At 40.9% G+C, this 13,474-nt stretch overlaps 1 protein-coding gene across 1 annotated transcript in view; it reads left to right on the top strand.

Annotated features, from left to right (window-relative positions):
- rapgef5a (Rap guanine nucleotide exchange factor (GEF) 5a) overlaps nt 1–13,474 on the top strand; it is a 50,992-nt gene that overhangs the window by 6,685 nt on the left and 30,833 nt on the right. The window contains 4 exon segments of the mRNA XM_080516239.1: nt 4,195–4,245; nt 6,047–6,153; nt 6,705–6,826; nt 8,483–8,660. Of these exon segments, the coding sequence (XP_080372365.1) occupies nt 4,195–4,245; nt 6,047–6,153; nt 6,705–6,826; nt 8,483–8,660 (458 nt within the window).

Genomic DNA, 13,474 nt, shown 5'->3' with positions numbered 1-13,474 from the left:
CTATTTTCCTTTGTTGTGGATACAAACTTGTTTTGAGCTTCTAAAAACCAAAGTTGCAGACAACCAGGTGCCAAAAGAGAATTCCGGTGGCTGTACATATTTTCATAATATAGGACCGTATTCAATCTTCCAAAATGGCAACGCTTTCCCCCGCAGAGCGGGGTTTATCACAGACTCCCTCCAGAATGTAGGAATAGGGAGAGCTGACTGCAATTAAACCACTATAATCAATACCTGAAAAGCAGTTTGGCATTGGCAGAGAAGATCAGGCAATTTTTTTCACGTTAGCAAACAACTTTCTCAACTCTGCTGCTCATACTATTAATGCATTCCAACAGGCATTTCAATGGTGTAATCTTTATTGCTATGAAGTATTGTTGGAAAGAAATCATCTGTGAAACATGATTTTCTTTACCTATTTTATTGATTTTTAAGTAAATTCTAAATTGGAATGAAACACTGAAATCCCTCCAGCACACCAACACATTATTGAGAATTTGTAGAAATAATGAATTGCACTACTGCAACTTATTAAACTTAAATAGGACTGAAAATATACACTATTGTATACATAGGCTGTAAAATGACAGGCGCACAGATACATACATAAGATTAAAATGGCCTTCAGGCGTCTCCACAGCAGATCTTCACCACCACCTCACTCTAGCCTCTCTATTTTCTACTATTACACCAACCATCCACCTGTAATACACTACTAAAGATTAAAGAAAAAAAAGAATTACATTTATGACTGATCAATTCATCCATTGTATCCTTTGTATAAAATGTCAAACTGTAGTTTTGGGTCAATCACACCATTTAAAACGGGGCCTATAGAGCTTTAGAGGTGCTGCTTCGAGGATTTTATTACCCTTCGACGGAGCCTGGCTCAGTTTTCTACTTGTAAGCAGACTTTCTGCTAAGCTAAGGTAACAAGCTTTTGGCTTTAGCCTTGCAGTTAATGTCACAGGGGTGGTATTGATCTCCGTATCTAAGTCTCAGTAAGAAAGCAAAGAAGCATATTTGCCTAAATGAGAATCCATTCCTATAATGAGAAGCTGGCCGGGGCGTGATTAACTCGCCTTAAGAGGTGTGTGTGCGTTAGTACGCCACATGTTTGAATGTGACGTCCCAGACAGTATCATGGCTCTAATGAGGATCACACACTCTCCTCCACGTCTTCCTAATCATCGCTCTGATTTCATTTTCTTGCAAGTCGAATCCACAGCCGAGCGTTTCTCTCCCCCTCCGCCTTTGTCTTGCTCGCACTTTCTCTCTTTCACCATCATAATTAAAATGATCTCTCCGTCTCACTTGCCTCGTCTCTTCTCCTCTCCATCTGTCACACTCGCATCCGTCGTCATATATTCATAGACTGAGTTGTTCAGCCTCCCTCTGTTCGTCCTCCCGTGGCACTTCATCAGTGTTTCCCCCTCTGCGTTTCAGGTGCTTTTCTTTTGTTCATTTGACGTCTTTGTATTTCTCTTATCCGCCGTCATCTGGTGGTTTGTTGTTGCTCGCCAACGACAAGAAGAAGGCAGCAACAGTTGCTCGCAAAAGCCTCAGTTTTCTGTGAAAGGTTTCCAGAGGGAATCAAACCCACAACTCTATCAGTGGTACTTGTTCACCGACTGATCTCAGAGACCAGTTGCACTCCGATTGCAAGAGTTTCACGTCTGTCTTTTTTTTTTTCATGCGACGTGATCGCCATCCTGATGTTTTTCTACAGTTTGTATTTGTGTCTGAGAAGCACTGGTGTTTTTAAATCAGACCTAATATCAGATACGTTTTCTAACCACTATCTTCTCAACAAAAACGGTTCTAATTTGCATAAACATAAAAAAAAAACATGAACATAAATGTTTTCTTAAAAGTTGCATGTTTAGTCCTTTGCTTGTTTGTGTTGCTGGGAAAAAAACAAAACAAAAAATATAAAACCCCCAACACCTTTGGCTTAAATCCAGCTTCCTTGTGCAAACAACAGCCTGCGGGAGGTTGACAGCAATTTATTCCTTCTTTGTGACCCAGCGTTCAATTTAAAATGTTCGATCTTAAAGTAATCAGAGTCCGAATGTTTTCTGAAGCTATGTCAGAACATCTGCATTCATATTTTTGCAGTTTATTTTTGAAGACGACTGCATGATTTAAAAAAAAAAAATCTCTTTACATATTATTAAAAAAATATATATGTATATGCTGTCTTGATGTATTGGGCAAATGAAATGAACGGGGATGTTATGCTATCAGCACATCTTTGCTTTTACGGAAGTATTTCCTTGTGTGGGTCTGAGTGACTCATTAACGGACTACTGACAGGGTGACAGATTTATTTACACGAGTGGTTTTACAGAGTTAATACTGAAAGTTTGACGACGGGCTCCATATCGGAAAGAGAAATCATTTTAAGACCAATGGTTTTGACTTTTTCATTCCTGTGTGTGCATTTTATTTGCCATTTTATTTTGGTGTTACTGGAATTAGAATATGACGAGTTACAGTTGCCATTATCCCATGGATACATTGGAAGCTTCATATTTGCATTATTCATATTGTAATTTTATATGGCTTTAAAAAGATCCTTATGATGGCCATTATTTAAAAGAAATAAAAGTTTTGTAAGGTGCGACGTTGTGGAGTTCAAAAAGCATTGGTCTGCTTGTGTTGCTATTTCCTGTCCACTTCATCGAACACTTGCTATCATTTTCTAGCTATTTTACCACCAGTATACCACCACAATGTCAACAACACTGTCATATTGCACCCACCAGCAAGACAATAATCCATAAAGCTTAAAAGCTTATTTCCGGACACTGGAGGTGGAGCTGAAGTGGATACACCTCGGGCAAAGGCTGCTTCATGGCAGCACGATGGTTGTTACTATGACTAGATTTATTATGGCTTCAGTGGCATAATCTGATCGTTCAGAGTTCATCCTGAGGGTCATTTTATATTGTCATTTTTGTGGCGGCAGCTCTGTGTTCATGAATGGAAAAGTCAGTATCTATAGAGCAGAGGCTATTTGTAAAGGAACAAACAGAGCGTGATTAAAAAAAAAGTAATCAAAGCCATTAATATGTATAATAAAGTATTTGGTAGAATTTGACCTGAGAATTGAGTTGGCATGCTCCACTGGTGTGTACTTGTTTTTTTTTTTCTCCAGCTCTTTCTTTTTCTTCACACAGTCAAAAACATACTGTATATTTGAGGGTAATTTAAGGCCCGAAGTTGCGCATAGATAGGAAGAAGCAGTAGAGACGATGGATGGAGAGATGGATTGTGCTCATAAACTTAATTATTCCAATTCTTTTTTGTTCTTTATAATTTATTTCCTGCAGCCAAAACCAACATCTCTGCATCTGGAGGCCATTCACACACATGCCATGCATTGGTGGAAATTGCATTTGATGTTTTATGGATTTAATGGGCAAATGAACCTGTTATGTTGATGTTTGATTGAGTGGAAGTTTTTATATTAGACTGAATTATTTGGGTCGGTGGTTCTCAAACTGTTTACAGTGTGTATGTACCACCTGAAAACACTGAGTACCTAAACTATGAGCAGCCTGAAGATAGAGGAGGGGGTTTGTCTGATTATCTATGGACACTTTAACGCGATATGTTTACTAATATGAGGATTACTGATTGACCATTGTTTTTCTTTTGTTGTTACCACACTGTACAAAGCAGCAGCGACAACAGGGGCTTAACCTCATCCTAACAAGGCACAACACCTTTTTATTATTTCTTATGAATACAGTTAGACACATTGAGTTTCACATTGTGTATATTTTCATTGCAAGTTTATTTATTGTTTTTCCAATATTGGGTAGGAGACGTCTCAAAGCAACTGGCCTTGGTCACGTCTTTGGAGGATGTTCATCATAAGTTCCTGCTTTTCCCTTGTCACTCAATGTGAATGTGAATGTGTGTGTGTGTGTGTGTGTGTGTGTGTGTGTGTGTGTGTGTGTGTGTGTGTGTGTGTGTGTGTGTGTGTGTGTGCGTGTGCGCGTGCGCGTGTGTGTGTGTAAGCGCTGGTTTTTAGTTATGAGTACAAACAAAACCTGAGTAATGTTTTCGAAATGGTTAAACTGGTCTCTCTCACATCAGTCATGTTTGTTCACTGTGTTTACTCGTGTGTGTGTGTCGTCTTGTGTGCGTTGGCTCTGATGGCTTGTGTGTATTTTGTTTCAACAGCAATCACCTGACACTATCCCTGGACCAAGCTCTGGACCCACAGTGCACAAAGTGAGTAAACATATACACACATGCATATGGTCACATGTACGTGATGTCATAGTTTCACTTTTACTGGGAAGTAAAAGTTTGTTTGCTTAACCCGAGCACATGTGACATCATTACGGAATATTACCATGAGCTACACTAGTTTCAGCAACGACACACAAACACACACTCCGTGAGTCTTAATTTGTCATGCATCACCATAATGGGGTTTGGCAAATTACTTTAGCACTGCAGTCAGAGAAAGGCTGCAGGGCTTAAAACAAAAAATCTTTTAAGACGTCAACATCTGAGGCAAAGATGTCGCTCGTTTGAAAGCACATTTGTTTGTTTTATGGCAAAAACTCCTTGAATCTGCATTGCTGTGTGTCCCTCAGCAGCGTTTATATATTCATATTGGTTGTATTTCATTAGATTTTCTTTTGTACTTTGGCTGGGTGATACTGGCTCTATATAATATTGATGTGTCGCTGACAGCAGAACAACTTGGCTTTGATCACCTCTGCAGGGCGACGACGGGAAAACAAAGCCTCAAAAGGATCTTTGCTCGGCAAAGTTTGCGCTCAGGATCTCTGCTTTTTGTTCCAAGATATCAATGAACATAGGAACACGCAGGAATGTATTTATGAAATTATGATTAAATATTTTGACCGAATTCAGTCTCTAAAATCTGAATCATTGAACATATATACACATTTATGTCATTACATGACGAAATGACAAATATACATTTGTCAGTAATGTTAACATCGTTAACTTTCGAAATCTTTTACAGAGCGAAAGTGTGTCATAGGCAGAGATTGTTTCTGAAATGGAGTGACAGTTTAATAATTCTCCTGTGAACCTTAATCACGAGCAGGATAAGTACAATAAATTACAGTTTGAGTTAAAAATATATAAATATCGTCTCTCTATATATAAAGAAACTCGTCCCAGCAGATTTTAAATGTATATTTTGTCACTGCAGGGATTGCAGTCGGTTTACTTCGCCCCTGTGAGTTACAGTTGCAATATACTTAATGGAAACAAATGATTTTCGTGTATCAGCAGACAGCAGCGGATGAGATCTACTATAGGACTCGTTCTGTGGGCTTCGATAAAGTCTCTGATGCTGGACCCTCATTAGCTCAACACTACAAATAGTGAGGATATCACAGGCCAGTGACACGTTTTGGTTTTCAAGTGGAGGACATGTAGGTGGGTTGCATAAGCGTTCAGTTATCAAAGTTACAATGCCTATGGTTTTGCATCAATTTTGTTGATTTCTTGTCTGCAACTAAAATAAAAAAATACATTCTGGGGAAAGAACCTCGTCCCCCACATCAGCTTTACTAGTTTGTTCGTAAATCGCAAATTAGGGATGATTCACAAGACAAGTACTCGTAATCAAATGAGAATTTTCATGTCACAATGCAGCTGCTGAAAACTAGTCCTTATATACAAACGCTCACTGAATGAGATCGTCCAACCAAAAACTGTAAAACCATACTTAGTAACGTGTGTTTACATGATATGATTTTCGCTTGTGTCTGTGCAAATTGTTTTTGTTCTAATTCCCGTAAAGAATAATTAAAAATTGAATAGAACTAGCAGCCCACGTAAACAGCTTAATTGAAATTCGGTCTTATTTACGGCCGAGTCAACAGCGGGATTATTCCAGAGCGTGGAGACACAGTCAATGTTTCACTCCTCGGGGAGGGAAGGAATGGAGTTGTCCTTGCGAGCTGGTCAATGACAGCTGCATGTGGCCACATTCGCTCTCTGAAGTCTCACATCCGCATTTCTGTGTTGTTGTTTTTTGCCTCAGTCTTGCTCCCAAAGTTTCCCCTGCGCTGCTCGGGCTGTGAGGAACGCCTTCCTCTCTCATGGACCGTACCCAGCTAAAGACAAGATCCACCTGGCCAGAATCATACGGTACACTTGTCCGCACCGATTTGTGTGTTTCTGTGTGCAGGACTGAATCGATGATTCCGGTGATGCACACACACACACACACACACACTGACTCACCAGTCACTGATTGGCCACTGGAAGCTGTTTATGCAGCGAGATGAATGGAGTGGGATGTGGATGTTACGTAGGAGAGCACAAGTTGGTCTGGGAATACATGTGCTGCGAGGCAGTACAACTGCACACGCGGTACATTCACATGCAATGCAAAAGCCATCTGAACATCTGGACACAAATATAAATAGACACTCTTAACCGTCCTTGTACATCCGCCCACACAAATGCACAGCAAACACATGCACGAGGAGTTTACCCTCGGGACAAGCCGACGGAAAGCATTCAGTGTTTGGGAGTAAAAAGCTTACAGAGAACTAATGAATAATCAATGGATATTGATTAAATAATAAAAAAAAAAAAAGCTAAAGGATTGTGCCCAGGGAGGAAGTGTGTTCGTTTGCATCATGTATTTTAATACATCCTCGTGTGCTCAAGATTGTGCACATGTATTTAAACAGGCGCAGCTATGTGGGAGTGGAGCTGGTGCAGTGGCTGTGCGAGCAGTGTGTGTACGTGCGCTGTCGGACGACTGCCGTGCGCGTCTGGCAGGTGCTGCTGGAGCTGGGAGTCCTGCTGTCCGGTAAAAGCACACACACACACACACACACACAAACACCAACATGCCCCGAGTTTGTTTGGACTGTGCTCGAAAATTTATAGCCGCCTTCCAGCGACGTCGGCAACAACGCGGCCTCCTCGAGAGATAAAAGCGGCTCTGGAGGTGGAACAACGGAGCAGATAGGATGGTTCCTGGCATCATTCGCCTGCTAAGCACATTAACCTGATTTAGAGAAGATACCGTCGAGTAAGATTTTAATGTTGCCGTTTCTTTTACACAAGATAATATAACAATGACAGGACTCTGTACGGTGTTTATTCAAGCCCTTCCCACAGTAATTACAGTAATTATTCTGCCCCAAACATCCTCCATAATTCATCTAAAACCATGTCTTACCAACAATTAAGTGCACAGTGAACAATCTGAGTGCTGAGTAATTTATCCCTCATGATCCTTTATTGAAACGTCCCTGTGCTTCTCTAATTAGAGTTGGATGCGATGTTATTTCATTATGTACTTCTGCAGTTCGCACGATGCTTTCCATTCGTCACGGGGTCTTTGAAGAGATATCCGCGTATAAAACACGTCCTCGTTGAATTCCGCTTTAAGACGGAGGATTGTGCTCATGTTGCTTCAGGTCTAAATGTGTTAAAGGATAAACAGCCGAGCTCAGGCACAGTTCATCGTCCTGGTTAATCCATAATATGAAGCCTTTATCCAGGTTTCTGTGTGAGTGGCAATTTTCCTCTCTTTCTCTGGAGCTAAAAAAGATTGCGTTTCTTTGTGTGAGAGGAATTCTTAATTATTCTTCTGAATCCTGTTTGTGGAATCACATGAAATGTGGACCACGGTGGAATCCTCACTGGCCTCAACGAGCTCTCATTTGCACTAAAAAACATGTTTAACCCATTAACTAAACACAGTGCGATGGCTTTTTCTTTGGTGGTCGCGATCACTGTAATACTGCAAGTTTTTTTTCACACCACGATACAAATATTCATAGTATTTGACGTCAGTTTTACCTTTGCAGCTGTGCTTTTTAATAATAATTCAGCTGGAGAATGCTACTGGATAATCAAAAATGGGAAAACGATTGAAAAATGTAATTCCTGATTAGAGGTTGAGAACTCGATTCAGGAAAGAGAAGAGAGTGAGAGAGGGGTGAGGGTAAATGAGGCTATTGGAGTGGGTGAACTCTGTTAGAGGCAGTGGTAATAAGCAGGTGGCAGGGCTCCCCTGTTCTTTGTGCAGCCTGGAGGTGTATATTATTTGTTCCATCTGAAGGATTTTCTGGATCTATTCAATCCACGGTATTGTACGTTTTAGGCCAGATAATCACAATGCACTTGACGGCTGCTGTTGTCAGTATTTTGCAACAGATATTTTTTTTCGGCTTTGCTGTTGATTCCATCCGGTGTTAACCAGATCACCTTTTCAGGAATGAGCCAGCATATCGTCATTACCATGCGTTTATTGTCAATTTGACAGTGCTACTGAAATAAAGTCAGATTATTTACCAGTGTAACTTTCGGCTATTTCGTTGCAGCTTTTAAATGTTCATATGTTGATGCAGATGTGAATGAAGATGTGTTATTAAAGCCACTTGTGTTTACTCATAGGTCAATAATACATGTATTACTTTGTAACACGTGCTTATGTGTCTGTTTACTTTTCCAGTGGACCAGCGGGTTGTTTTTTCAGACTCCAACTCTTACTACCAGTTCAGCTTTGAGGAGTGTGACTCTGCTTCCTGTGACTTTCGCTCCAATGAGGGGGAGTGGCCAGAGGCAGTTAAGCTCCTCCTCCAACTCGCCCCTTATGTCCAGTTTCGCTCTGGAGGAGGTGCCAACAGCCCGTAAGTGTCCAAAGTCTTTGTCAAAACTACTATCTTTAACACTTCTGCCTCTGATTGGTCTTTCTTGGTAATAGTGTTATGAAGCATTTCTGTACTACTACAGTAGTGTAAATGTCAATCACTCCTACACATTGTGCCGAGAAGTGGATACCTTCTTGTATTCCTGTTGATTTATACTGAAATCACCATTTCAAATTACATCAACTGGTTATTTCTAGTCTCATAACCTACACTAAAAGGTTTTAAGCATTTTTAGAAATGTGATTGAGATCATCATGACTCCGGATTTATATATTTTTTAAAATAGGAAATAAAGAGTATATATAGTTATGTATTGGATTTTCATAACCCCTAACTCCTCATATGGGGTGAAACGTGCAAAATCAGACATGCAGCTCACATGATTCTCAGTAGGGAGAGCTCAGCGGCCAAAACTCTGAATTCAAAAAACCTAAAATTATAAAGAATAAATAAAACTTTGAAGTCTTCAAATCTTTTGTGTTATCTGTACTGCATCTAAAATATATATGTTTCATTAATATACTGTAAGTCATGGGAGAATTTCACTTTTTCATTTTATTCAACAGTTTTTCCGATGCACCCTAATGTGATCCACTTCATACAACGCTCACAACCTCCAGCTCTTGTATTTGAACAATGCATGTATAATTCTTTATTTTGTATTAAGAAAAGAACGCCACAGTGCAGTTGCTTGGAATGAAAAGTGGCCCAATGACAATTATTTTAGTGAGATTTTCTCTCGCAGTGATAAGTTATGAAAAGTAGGCTAAACAAAGTTGAGAGTGAATGTAACTCAGAAGCTCTCGATAATCTCCACTGACCTGAAGTGGAAGCTCATCCCTCTGGTAGAATGTCAACGCTGAAGTGACAGGCCTCCAATTTGGATTCGTGATTGAGGTCATTTGTCTGTCTGATGATGTGCTTTGTGATTTGACAAGTGACTGTGCTCAAACTGGAGGAATCAGTACATTTCTGTCCCCGCAAACAAACTCTCACATTCTGCCCAAAACCCAGCGAGGAAGCTCATCTTGACTCAGCGTTTCCAAACGCTCAGCCTGCTCATGTGAGAGAGACGTTCATTTGTAGACACGCTCACCTTCACATCCAGAGGAGAAATGCAGTCATACACAAAAACTGACGCATGATGTGATTGCGCACACACACACACACACACACACACACACACACACACACACACACACACACACACACACACACACACACACACACACACACACACACACACACACACACACACACACACGGCAGCGTCAGCCAGAGTTCCCTGCTTTGCTGCTCCTGTGTGTGTGTGTGTGAGGCTGCTTCTGAACTCAATCTGTCATTCAAAACGAGAGATTGTGAGAGATTTATACTTGGTGTATGGGTGGTAATGAAAAATGAGGCATATATTTATATATATATATATGGAGAGTGAAGAAACAAGATCACATGTCAACACATTCTAAATTCTTCTGTGTGTCAACTTTAAACACCAGGGAGAGAAGGAGACAGCGAGGGAAATTGAATGTCATACTTACTAATGTAAATCTCCTGTAACGTACTGTACGTACCTTAGTCTTCTTCATCAGCCGCAATATGTACATTAGAGCGACTGGCTATATGTGCATGTGAAGTTGCTCTCCAGCAGAGCACCAGCCTCTGGGTCAGGACAGTGCAGAGGAGCCAAAAGGTTTAGGCCAAATGTAAAGAAAAACCCAATTGCATTGATTGCAATTATCACAAACCCATGTTTCACTCACAAAGGAATGTTAAAACATCAGATGATTAATCTAAAAATATTAGAAGAAAATGGACTGTAGACTTCAAAATATAGAACGAAATGAATAAACATAAAACAAATTCAATGCAGACCCATTGTTGCTCAACAGTGACGGCATATATTTGAAAGCAGCAGGGATTATCTCTTCTTGTGGTGAAACATGTGGACTGCAGACATTCATGCTGCTGTGTGAACGTTGGATGTTTGGTTGTTATATGCAAGTTCTCCCTCGGAGGAAGCAGGTTTACTACTAAAACTTCTGTGTACCTTCCAGCATTAATAGACCCTCTGCTGCCATTCCACAGGACTTTATAAGAAGTATACTGTTAGTGCTGGCTTTTACACTGGGTGCTAAAAACAAGCCAGAAGTCCCTTCTCCTCCTTCTTCCAAAGTAAATTGTGATCAGTTTGCTATTTTTCCTCCTTTATGATAAATACGGAGAGGTGTTTTTAACAAACAATCCCATTTTATTTTAACCAATTTAATTTCTGAGCCTTTCCATCTTCCAGCTGATTTTCCCATTTCGTCCTGCTGCTTTCACTTTAATTCATTAATACGGGTGATCTACTGTAAAATCATGGATTTGGATTCAATGTACATGGAAAATGCTACATTGCCTTTTACGAAAGAAATGTTACTGCGTCACTTAATCACATTAATCAGGGAAAAAGACCGATGAGATTCAACAATCATCCGACTCATCTTATCTGCTCTCTTTCCTTGTTTTAAAGCATTTCACAGTTTATCTGCAGGTGTCCTCTCTCATTCTCTTGCCGTCTTTCCATCTCACACCCTCCTTCTTCCATCTTGGTGTCTCCGTGGGAAGGAGAACAGTTGTAGCTGTGTGGGAGAACTCATACTGTTATTCTATTAGCCGCTTCAAAGAGACTCCATGCACTGCTTAATACATAATTCCACCAGTTAATATTGGTTCTCTTAGGGAAAAAATTAATTTACAGTTGGATAATAACATTAAGTGGCGGTGGCCATGGTTACAGAGTTTAGTTTGACATGATGAAAGATATTCAATAGTTTACTTGTAATTCGGAGAGCAGCAAATAGTTAATGCTGAGCTCGAGCAGACTTATTTGGATACATTTTTCCTCATATTTCCATTGCTTGGCCAATGCAATGACAGTTTTGTAATTGGTTGGAGAGAAATTGCACAAAAACTCGGGAAATTAGTTTAATAAACAGTGCTCCTTTGCAATGAAGCTTGTTTATCACCCTTTTAAATGGTGCCACATTCCTCAGGAGCATGCGTTTGTGGGACAGGAAGCAGAGCTGACAAGAACAGTTTTTTTTTCTTTCTCCCAAATCTCCTCTGCCACTTTTAAGTTGCTTTTCTTTCTGCTGCCGACTCTCATTCGGTGTGGTTTTGGATGATTTACGAATTGGTAATTTAACAAACCGGCCCCTCAGTAGTGTGTGGACGAGCGACACACAGCCACGACGGCCCGGCAGCTCGTCCTCATGGCGGTCACCAGCCGGCTCGCACACTGCCCGGGGATGGCTTCCTGTTCTTCAACCAGCATTTGGTGCATGTCGGCCAACACGGCTGCGTTAGCCAACAGCTCGCTCAAGCTGATCCCCCAGGTGTTCGGTGGGGTTGAAGTGAGGACTGCTGGCGGGCTGCTCCTTTCCTTCTCTCTCGCGCTCTGGAGGTGGTCTCTGATAAACGCCACTGGTTGCAGAATGTCATATTGGATCCACTCAGACAGTAGTCCACAACAGATTTACGTGTTTGGCATAGAAGATTTGTGGGATTGTTTCAATTGGTTCATCCACCAAACTCAGCTGCCCATCCCACAAATGTGTGTTCCTCAAGTGGAATTTGGTTCTCTATTGAAAAAGTAATTGTAGTTTCCGATAATCAAATATCAATTCAATGCAGATAACTTTAAACGATGTGTTCTTACGCTCAAACTTCCAGGTGTAGCTGCTCGTGTTCCTCATGAATTATTATGAACAGCATGAATTATTACAGTTTCCCGTCGCTAACTGTTGTTTTATGTAATGAGGCGAGCATTAAACTCACTCTGGCAACCTTATATGTAATATGTCTGCATTGCCCGACTGTTACAGTCACGCTCTTGTGAAGCCAACTAAAAAAATAATAGCATGCTACTAAATCAGTGTGCGAGCTCTGCTGCATCATGTGTTGAAGATGTTTATCACTTTCATCCTCAGCCATTATTATTCTGTTCATGCCAGCGCCGCTCACACGCCTCAGAGGAGCTGTGTGTGTGTGTGTGTGTGTGTGTGTGTGTGTGTGTGTGTGTGTGTGCAACAGTGTTCCCTCCCAGAAAGCACATTGTGATCAGGGAAGCTCACCGTTAATTTTCACTGCAGAACCTGGCAAAAACAACACAAATCTCACGGTTTCAAGCAGGTTTCGAACTTCACCTTCATGCATCAAAGCACTGTGAGAGAGTTAAATATTGATGCAACACAAGGAACACCCCCCCCCCACCCCCACCCCAATGTTCCATCTTTCTCCGTCTTCCTTTGAATTCTGTGCCGTTCCATTTAAAGAAGCCTCACTGGAGAGAAAATCCCGCTCTGTTTTTCACACTTTGCCTCACATTACGGTGAGAGAGCTTGAACACACAGTGCTCTTCAGAGGAACTGTATAAGGAGGCAACATTAAAGTTTAACTGTGAGGCAGATACTCTTGCCAGCCGCCGTGACAATCATTACATTTACTCATTTACAGTTTAGTTCCTGCAGTTTAGTTGGAGTGGGAAGTGATCACAGAGGAGCTAATGTTTAGATGCAAACGCTGAACCGAGAAGCAGCTCTGAGTCCTGTGTCGACCGCAGGCAGATAAACAAACAGCACTCACAGAGAACCGATGTTGTCTTTTATTTTACCTGCAACATGCAGAAGAATACTAATCTGCAATAATCTGATGGACATCGAGCTCACGAAGCTCTATTTACTAATATCAGCCCCCACAATACAGAGCTTGAACGATGTTGCACCCCACAAAATCTGGTTGAATGCTGGACT

Source organism: Blennius ocellaris (assembly GCF_963422515.1).
Source record: "Blennius ocellaris genome assembly, chromosome: 20".
Lineage (NCBI taxonomy): Eukaryota > Metazoa > Chordata > Actinopteri > Blenniiformes > Blenniidae > Blennius > Blennius ocellaris.
Note: the sequence above shows the minus strand (reverse complement) of the source record. Positions and strands in the feature narration are given on the sequence as shown.